Raw genomic sequence first — 10,411 nt, 5'->3', positions numbered from 1 at the left:
ATGTGTAATTTCTCAAACTAGTAATCACTATATATATATATATATATATATATATATATATATATGTACTGTATACAGTATATAAATATATATATATATATATATATATATATATATATATATACACTGTTGAAATAGGGAATTTTATTCACTATTACAACTGAACGTGTCACAAATTGGATTTATTTCTTATATTAAATATGCTAAATGTATACAGTCTGTTATAGTATGTCGTTATATATGAATACAAATACACCACATAAAATGCATTAAAAAGTTCATTCAAATGCAGCTCTTATCACAGTTTAAAAATCAAACTGAAATGACAAAAAACTGTTAAAGTTTCTCAGTAGTTTCTGATATCCGTGGAATAACATGGTCCCCTATGGATAAGATGGAGATAGCAGTGGAGTTCCTTGCTGATTGGTGAGCCAAGTAAACACCAAAAGTCACCTTAGAACAAGAGCAGAGGAGAAAACAGAAGTAATGTGATTTTCATATATTAGACATTTCATGTCTTGTAAAAGCAAACAAAGGCAGAAAATAAGAATGAGAAGTTTTGTTTTTACAGACTTTTCCACTTCTGCATTCAGAAAGCGACCTAAGGGGTTCTTGGGTCCTAGTGGCTGATTTTTGATCAACTCCAATCATCTGACAACGGCCACATCTCCCTATCACCTTAAATAAAGCATAAAGAAGAGACCTGAACATCTGTTTGATTTCTAGCCAATTATGTATCCATTACATATTTTACCAACCTGAAACTGGGTGCCTCCTACTGTCAATTGAGACCAGTCGTCCTCTGCAAACGCCTCCTGTCCTGAGATCACCAGATTCGCCCTGAAACGCTGAATGAGCTGCTCCATGTTGCTCCATGTTCCTTCATTCTCACTATCGTGCCTTTAAAATGCAACAGATTATAAAAAACATCCTGAAATAATGAAGAAATGTACGTAATATATGCAGAGCACTATTGGCTGACGATTTAAACAGACAGACTGGCAATTTAAAAGTCATCTATTAGCCATATAATAGCAATAACATACTGTATTGGTCATTTGTAGCTGTTGTAAGTGAATTGGGCATTACTATACCTGTTGGCAATGTGCTCTTGTAGAAAAGACACACTGGCTTTGTTAATAAGCAGAAACTGTGCCTCATTCACCAGAGAGAGAGCAGTGGGACAACAGGCTGGATAGGGAGACATCAGGAAAAAAGTGAAACAATTGTTGACATAGATTAACTACAGAGTACAGAGATATATAATAATATTTTTCATAGACTTAGTTACAATAGCTTGGAAAATCTGAGCAGAGTTTGAGACATTGTTGAGGTCTCTTCTGAAACATAATTTCTAGGTTCTTATCTCTGAAGAAAAATCAGAAAAGCAAGTCTCAATTTTCTCTATTTAATCTAACTGATTTGCAAGAAACAATTAAGACTTATGACTTCCACGATTTAAAAATGCTGAATTCTGAATGCAAGAGCAAGTAATAGATCTAAAATTGAATGACTTTTACTTTAACACGGTCTTTTCATAATATACTGTATCTAATGCCGGGAACACACTACACAATTTTTACTACACGAAAGTCATCGGATCTCTGTTCTTCTCACACAACACGACTGTGCTGTTGTGTGCACATTGCACGGCTGATCATTGCACACATTACATTACTCTAGAAACAGTCTTTCTAGCGCAGACACACTGAGGCAGACACACTGTCAGTTTAACCTCCATCAATACCACTAACACTTAGTTTACCTATACACATGTACACAGACAAATATACACATACACATGCATACAACACACATACTCAGACAAAGCTGTATCACCTGGGCTTAATGCAATAATGGACCATGTGCAATAGTGACTCACACCCAACCCCATGGGTAAGATGTGTCTATTGGGGCTAATGCAAAAATAGACTCTGGGCACCAATGACCTCTATGCAATGGCTTTTTGTGTTTTATTTGTTGTATATTTTTAGAGTATTTATTTATATTAAGGGTTAAATGTATTTTGATGTAAAAAATTTGTATTTCTATTTTAATGCTGCAGATCGGATTGCTCCAACAAAATTTTGTTGTATAAACATATGCAATGACAATAAAGATCTAACAAGTAGTTGTGAGACAGGAGTTCTCGTGTGAGACTTCATTTTTTGGAAGCTCGCAAGAAGCTTGCGATCCAAGTTGTCTGTGAGATGTTTTGCGCAAAAAATAAAACAAGAATGGTTGCTTGCAGAAGCCATGCTTGCTGATGTTCTGTTCAGGTCTATGACTCCTCCGCCTGACCTTTCACTTGCCCTGTTTTTTACTCTCTCATTGGCTGTAGGTCCTCGTCGATGTAATTTCCAGTCGATAATACATTTCACACTGCAGGACTCGACATCTGCGCTTCTCTCAGATCGCGTCTTTGATCATACACAAACTGCATGCGAGTGAAAATCAGGCCTAAAATCGTGTAGCGTGTAGCCGGCATAAATATTAATACAGATAATATTTCTATGAAGGATTAAATTTAAACTACAATATTAAGGATTTCAGGATTTTGTAGCATTCCAAAAAAACAAATCCAAATGCAAATGTTGTATTTTACATTTCCCTTGTCCAAATTTCATATCACGCAGAAATTCCGGTCTCTGCCTTATAAGACGGCAAGGTTTTCCCAGAAACTCAGTAAGCCAGGCAGAAACTTCCTCCCCACAATCCACTGTCTGAACCCTACACCAAAGACAGATTCATATTAAGCTACAACAAGATTCATAATAAGCGGCAGTATTATATTATATAGATTATATAAGCTACAAGCTATAAAAATATGAAACAGTTAGTTTATACATTTTAAGCTCAACAAATGTCTAAATGCATACTGTAATGATATAAAATAATAGGGCTCCATGACATTTTTTGGTGGGCTTGTGTTTTATCTTCATACCTGTCACCGCAAACTTTGCTTTGGGATGTTCTTAGATCTGAATTCTCTAGACTGGTCTCCAAGGGTACAGTGACCGCTTCCATGCCTGAGACAAAAGAGAAGGCATTATTTTAGCTTATCATTGAACACATTAAAATACATTACTAGAGAATATATTATTAATGATTTGGGTAGTAACATTTAAACTAATAATTTGATACAAAGCACATATTGTGTACATACTGTACTTATATTTAAAAAAAAATACCTGCATGTAATCAGAGTTGTATGTAATTTCTGTAATTACATCTATAATTACACTGTTGACTCTTCCCTTACCCCTTAACCCACCCTTAAACCTATCCATACCACTAAACCTGTCCATAACATCCCTGTATTCCACCTTAATAGCAGAATTTTGCAATACAACATGAAAACAATATTTTTTATTTAAGTAGATTGTAATTAAAGACATTAAATTTAAAGTGAGACCATAATTTAAATTCGGACATTAAAATGACATTATAGAATAAAAACGAAATAAAAAGAAATATATGTTTTTCATTGTTTGTTTTATAGTGTCTATTGGCACATACAAAGAAATAACATGGTAGCATCTGGTATTATCATTGTAGTAGCACTGCACTTTCATAGTACTTGAAAAGGCACTGTCTACTAAATTAAAATGTGTAATTTATTCACATTATCTCATGAGATGTTGTCAGTTGTTGTTTTTTAAAAAGCTGTAGTGGTGTTCTTTGTAGTACACTACTGGGGAAATGCAAGGGTCTGACCTGAGACCTGCAGCTGCAGTGTGTTGGAGGCCTGACAGATGATAGGTCGGATGAGACACAGTTTTGGCTCCCGTTTCTGGCTCAGACAAACCCCATTCTCATTCACAACCATCCACAAACGGTCATACAACAAACCCTGTGGTCCCAGTGGCCACTCTGTCACCTGTTAGGTCAATCACAACAACTGAGTACTTGCAATGAAAACTGATTTTAACCAGCTTTTCATTGTAAACATAGAAAGATAAAAAATAAAATAAAAACCTTTTCTGTACCTCAAATGATGCACATGATTTGACAGGGTAGATGAAGAGGTTGGTTAGAGTATGGCTAATGCCATTGTTCTTTCCTTCTTTTGACACAGTGCCTTCAGATGGTGTTGTTATTCTCTCAGGTGAAGGGGTGATAACTTGCTCAATCTCATCCCCTAGTTGACCATTAGTTATTGATGGCAGGTGATAAGATGCTGATGACTCCATCGGTGCGGCTGACTTCAACCTGGTTATTCTCTTTTGGTCCAGGATTAGTGGTTTGTTCACAAAACAATACACAACAAACCGAAGAAAGTTCTGACAGTCCTCAAAACTGGACATGTATCCAAAAGACACACGGATGGATCCTGTGGGACGTCCGTCAACCAGATCAATGTTGTCGCCACAGACATGACCGGCCTTGAAAAGAACCATTCATTAACAATTACTTCAAACATCTTATTATCATCATTCACCATCCATCTATCAATCTATCTGTATATCTATCCACCTCTCCATCTCTCTATCTCTCTATCTCTCTATCTATCTATCTATCTATCTATCTATCTATCTATCTATCTATCTATCTATCTATCTATCATTCTGTCCATCTGTCCATCTATCCATCCATCCATCCATAGGTCTATCTGTTTGTTAGGTTCCACCTATCTGTATATCTATCCACCTCTCTATCTATCTATCTATCTATCTATCTATCTATCTATCTATCTATCTATCTATCTATCTATCTATCTATCTATCTATCTATCTATCTATCTATCTATCTATCTATCATTCTGTCCATCTATCCATCAATCCATCAATCGGTCTATCTGTTTGTTAGGTTCCACCTATCTATCTATCTATCTATCTATCTATCTATCTATCTATCTATCTATCTATCTATCTATCTATCTATCTATCTATCTATCTATCTATCTATCTATCTACGTCCATCCATCTATCTATATTCGTTCATCCATCCATCCATCCATCCATCCATCCATCCGTCTGTCTGTCTGTAAGATCTAATTGCCAAGCAAACATCAAAGTTTGAATTGGCAGACGTCCACTTACTTGCAAGTTTCTTTTTACATTTTGGTTGCTGATAGCCAGATAATGTTGGCAGGCTCCTGTGTTGCAGAAACAGCCTGTACGAATATGAATGTTGAAGAGACTGGCCATTTTGTCCACCTGAAAAAAAATAACAAAAAATAAGCAAAGACAAAGTCAATCTAATTCTTATGGTTTACATTTTCTTCATTATCTGCACAATTTGTAGTCAGATTTAATTAGAAACCGTTTTATTTAAATAAAACAGTTTACAGTATTTGTTTGTACAGTGAAAATACCTTTTTTTACAGGTTAATCTGGGGAGAACGTAACACAACCCAAAAAACGTTTGGCAATTCCTGACTGACCTGAGAATACCCTACTGTTTGTCCGCGGCAGTCCAGTAGACTAAAGTTGAGAATTGCACCCTGTTCAGCAATATTCCGAAAGTCGCTATCACAGTGGATCTGTGCCACAGGTTTTCCATTGCTATGACACAGGCACGAGAGGATAATATAGGTGTAGCGAGCCAAACCAAATGTGTGAAGCTGAATGTTCATCATACTCCCTGAAAACCAAAAACATCAACTTTTAATGTAGGTCATCAGAATGAGAATCCTAAACATGTTAACCATAAACTTATGAACCTGTAAGTTTCTGAAGCGTTTCAAAACCATGATGGAGAGAAATAATGTCAAGGAAGGAGATTGTGCCATCCTCGAACCTAATAAAGTCATTAAAAAAAATACACATTAAACAAATATTGTCAGCTACAGTAGCATCAACTATGCTGCTAGCCAACAATTAGAGGTCAAATATCTCACCTGCTGACTACATTTGCCTTTGGTACAAAATAGTTCTCTTCTACAAGATACGCTGCTGCTGTCCCTCCTCCAAAGTAACTTTTTCTCAAGACCTTAGCAGCCTCATTCCTCACCAGCAAGGCTCCGAGTCCAGTCGGGAAGCCAAACATTTTGTAGAAAGATATTGGCACAAAATCAGCGGGATACTGGCTTAGATCCAGAGGAGAGCAGCCTACAAAACAGGCAGCGTCGAGGAGAACAAACCATCGACCACGGTGCTCACATGCTGGATAGAGCTGTTGAGAATGAATTCCTTTCACGTAGCTGAGGGGATATTTTCTGCCTGAGAAGTTACTCTGGGCAGGATAACAGAAAAGATGAGGTGTGGAACACTCCCCTTCTCCGTTTGTCGGAGTCTGGGGTTTTTTTGCTCTTGCTTCCACTTGGTGAGGTAGAACAGAAACTGTGTCAACTCCCTGGAGCGCAGTCACACCGCGGATGCCCACCACAGAGGTGTGGTTGTCAGTGAGGAAGCAGAACTGACTTCCAGGCTCTTCTTTTGACACGGCCTTCCAGGGGAAAGTGTCCGCCACTAATTTCAGTGCTGCAGTACATCCTGAAGTGAAAATCACTGAGTACTCTTCAGGACATGTATTAAAATGTTCCAGTATCCTGCAGGCGTTCAAAACAAGGAGCTATCACATATACATAATATATATATATATATATATATATATATATATATATATATATATATATATATCAAGATCTTAATAAAAATATTAGCTGCTATAATACTACTAAATATTACTAACGCTCAATCGGTATCAATTCAGGCCAATTTCCCCAATTCTTTTTTTTGTATTATGTTTTTCTCTGTGATCTTTGCTCTTTTTGTTCACCATATTTTGTTTACTTCTTGAAGTGTTATTTAAGTATTATTTATAAACTATTATGCTATTTATTAATATTTCGATTTTTTTTTCATTATTTAATTTTAATTTAAAAGTTTTAGTATGTGCTTTTGTCACTTGTATTAGTTTTTGAATTTTGTTTTTTAAATATTTCTATTTACCTTTATCATTTAATTATTATTTGTATTTTAGTTTTAGCAATTATATATTATTTTGATATATGCACATTATTATATATATAATGTGCATATATCAAAATAATATATAATTATATAATATATAAGAAAGAGAAAAGTGTGTATATACGGAATATATATATATATATATATATATATATATATATATATATATATTCTGTATATACACACTATTTTCTTTCTCTCTTTTTGGTTTATGCTCTAATGTTCTTTTTGAAGGAAAAAATAAAACAAACACTATCGTATTATATTGCTTTTGTATCTGTTATTAATAATAATAATACATTTAAATGGTATTAGTCTTCTTTATTATTACTGATGAAAAATTCAGAGGGTGCAAAAGGTCTTACCTGTATCTGATACTTTCCACAGTGTCGTGTGTTAGCCTACTGCTGGGATTATGACTGTGAGGATTGCCTGAGAAAGAAAAGAATGTTAAGATCAACAGCAAATTATTATTTTGATGTTATGTAATGTGAAGTTGTAAATTCAACAATGCATACGATTGTTCATCAGTGTAAAGGAACTCACCATAAACATTCCTAGATATGTCATCATAAAATTCTTTAATCTGAGATTCAGGAAATAGCGTGGCCCCTGCATGATCAAGGTATGTAACACCTTAAAAAGAGAAGGAAGAACATTTCAGTGTCCACTATTCAGCCTCTAGGTGCATTCACAATAAGACCAACGGAGGGCGCTGCATTCTAACCAAAACACAACAACTAAAGAGAAAGTAAACAACCGCTAAACAAACGTAGTAGGAGGCTGCTCTTTATCCAAAAATCGGTTATTTACTACACAAACCTTATTGACATTGTTACATTTTTAAATCGTGAGAGTAGGTAACAGCACCGCATGCCGTAATTGACATGTTTAGGGGACGGAGGTTTTAAGGTTCTTATTTTTTACCTTTAATCCGTTTAAATTCCCGATCTATCAGCTCTTGTTGATCAACGCCGTAACCATAATAGTGCCAGAAACTCTTAAAACTCTCAAAGGTGCATAAGTCCTGGAAGTCCTGCAAAGGCTGAGTCTCCATTTCTGAAGTCAGGAAGACACAAGAGCTCCCTCTTTCGCGCATTTATGTATCACTCACCATGTCCAATTGATGGAAGCGATACCAAAGTCCAAAGTGTGACTTGATTTTTCTGCTGGACAAACAGTGGAGTTTTATTAGAACCTCATGACGTTTTTGAAGCATGTCTGATGGACTCACGTGTAGAGGGAAGTTAACTAATCAGATATGAACAACATATTATTTAACATACACAACATACAGTTCAATACTGGGATCAGTAAGATTTTTTTTCAAAGAAATGAATACTTCATTAGTAGCTATAGGCTATACTTCATCAAGGTATACTAACACAAAATGTATCAGTTTACACTCAAAAAATATTAAGCAGCACAACTGTTTTCACCATTGATAATAAGAAATTCAGGTCACAATAGTTTTGGTATCAGAATGAGAGCTGTGAGACCGGTCAAATTTCGGCAGCTAATAAAATATCCAGAGAAGACTTAGTAATACATGTTACAGGGGGTTTTAAGTATGAAAATAGATAAACAGTCACACTCAATACACTTTATGTTGTAATATAATAACAGTCCTATTAGCAATTCGAGGATTTATGGATAGAGTGTAAAGGTATTGTAATTTTAAGACAACTTCAACTTATTGCAGTTATTTGCCAATGCAACATTTCTAATTTTGTTTAGTTTAAGTTTATTTTATTGGTCCCACATTGTATTAAGTGGTTTTAAGTACTATGTACTTACATTGAAATTAATAATTTGATACAATGGACTTATCGTGTACATACATGTTTTTACATTGTACTTATATTTTGAAAATGCCTGCATGTAATTACAGCTGTAATTAATTTATGTAATTACATTTGTAATTACACAGTTGACCCTTCCTTACACCTTAACCTACCCTTAAACCGACCCATACCACCACACCAGGCCCTAACCTTACCCGTATCACACCTCAATAGCAGCAAAAGTGTTTTAAATACAACCTGAACACAATAAGTACATTGTACTTATTTTTTCGATGTAAGTGCATAGTACTTAAAGCCACTTAATATAAAGTGGGACCATTTTATTTTATTTCAGCTTTATTTAAATGAACAAAAATGTTTGTTAATAGTTTTAGTTTTGGTTTTACTTTTAGTTAAAGGGATCATGACATGCCTTGATCCATGCCTCTAAAACGTCCTATAAACAAAGCATTTATTTAATCGAGCACCAAAAATGGCTTGTTTTGATATTACAGGATCTGTGATGTCACACATGCAAATACATTTGCATATAACTGCCTCTAGAGCACGACATCAACAAATAGTGCACATCATACATAGGCCCTGCCGATAGCATTCAGTTGCTCATTGGCTGATATTTGCCTAGACTGGATTTAAAGCAAATAGAACCCATTATAATGACTGCCGCTGTCTACAGGGATACAGTATACAGATGCGCCATCAGCTTCTGACATACTTCATGCACTGGTGTCTCTCGACATCAGGACAAATGGAAGAGCGAAAGAACGTTCGCTTTGACGCGTCCATCTCTGTACAGACTTCAGAAGGTTCCCAGAGATGGGGACCACAGTGGATGGTTTAATTTAATGGTGTCCCGGTTCGCGTCAGAGGATTACATGTTTGTTCGGAGCATTTTGTTTTGTAAATGAGGAGAGTTCGCTAAGAAACTTTATTTGAAAGATGAAGCAGCCAACTGTATTGGATCTGACAGCAGCTGCATCAAAAACCGTAAGTAAATGATTTCATAATGTCTGTAAATGATGGTTTTATATGAATAATGTTTTCAAAACACTCACGTGCAATAGTGAGTGGGCGTTGATACTGTTTCCTATGATGTTAGCCAATCATAACAGTGGCCATTTACTGACAAGCCTAAGGAGCCATTCCGCTTAAAAACTTATCTTTTCAGACAGATGGTCAGAAAGAAGGTTGAAAATGTATATTTGGGTTGTTTTTTTCGCAAAATATTTTTTTATTAACATTATAAAAGAACCTCAAGGAACATATTAACATAATTTTTAAAATTAAAGTTCCTGATCCCTTTAATGATAACAACACACTCATGTAACATAGTTTTAGAACTTGATTTTACACTATTTATCAACACATATGCAGAGAGGGAATGGAGATCCACAGAGACCATTGTTCATCTCCATCCCAGACAGCAGGCAGTGATTAAATATGCCACTTCTGCTCCACTAATTCATTCACTTTGAAATTCTGTTGCCAAGCAGAGTGCATCTTTTTCTGTTAAAGGCCCACATTGTTTTCACAGGACTTTGGCCTCATTAGCAGGAGTAGATGCTTGGTGTGGGGGATGGGAATCCGGCCACAGAGACTTTGTGTCTTTCTGTCCATAATGATGTGACACAGTCAATTTGGAGATGCTTATGCTGATTGGGGGTATCGGCAAAGCATTTTGGGCATATT

At 35.6% G+C, this 10,411-nt stretch overlaps 1 protein-coding gene across 1 annotated transcript; it reads right to left on the bottom strand.

Annotated features, from left to right (window-relative positions):
- Positions 1 to 167: 167 nt before the first annotated feature.
- Positions 168 to 8,080, bottom strand: mocos (molybdenum cofactor sulfurase). The gene is made up of 15 exons (XM_077197068.1): positions 7,845 to 8,080; positions 7,464 to 7,553; positions 7,283 to 7,349; positions 5,843 to 6,493; positions 5,666 to 5,742; positions 5,387 to 5,586; positions 5,043 to 5,159; positions 3,990 to 4,385; positions 3,718 to 3,880; positions 2,945 to 3,029; positions 2,606 to 2,730; positions 1,095 to 1,191; positions 759 to 900; positions 574 to 678; positions 168 to 453 (listed from the first exon to the last, which is right to left on the bottom strand). The coding sequence occupies exons 1-15, from the start codon at positions 8,014 to 8,016 to the stop codon at positions 337 to 339; spliced, it is 2,604 nt and encodes an 867-aa protein (XP_077053183.1). The 5' UTR covers positions 8,017 to 8,080; the 3' UTR covers positions 168 to 336.
- Between the last annotated feature and the right edge of the window lie 2,331 nt (positions 8,081 to 10,411).

Source organism: Siphateles boraxobius, unplaced genomic scaffold (assembly GCF_051911475.1).
Source record: "Siphateles boraxobius isolate OS27281-9 unplaced genomic scaffold, OSU_SipBor_1 37, whole genome shotgun sequence".
In the NCBI taxonomy this organism is placed as follows: domain Eukaryota; kingdom Metazoa; phylum Chordata; class Actinopteri; order Cypriniformes; family Leuciscidae; genus Siphateles; species Siphateles boraxobius.
This window is presented reverse-complemented; position numbering and strand designations above follow the sequence as displayed.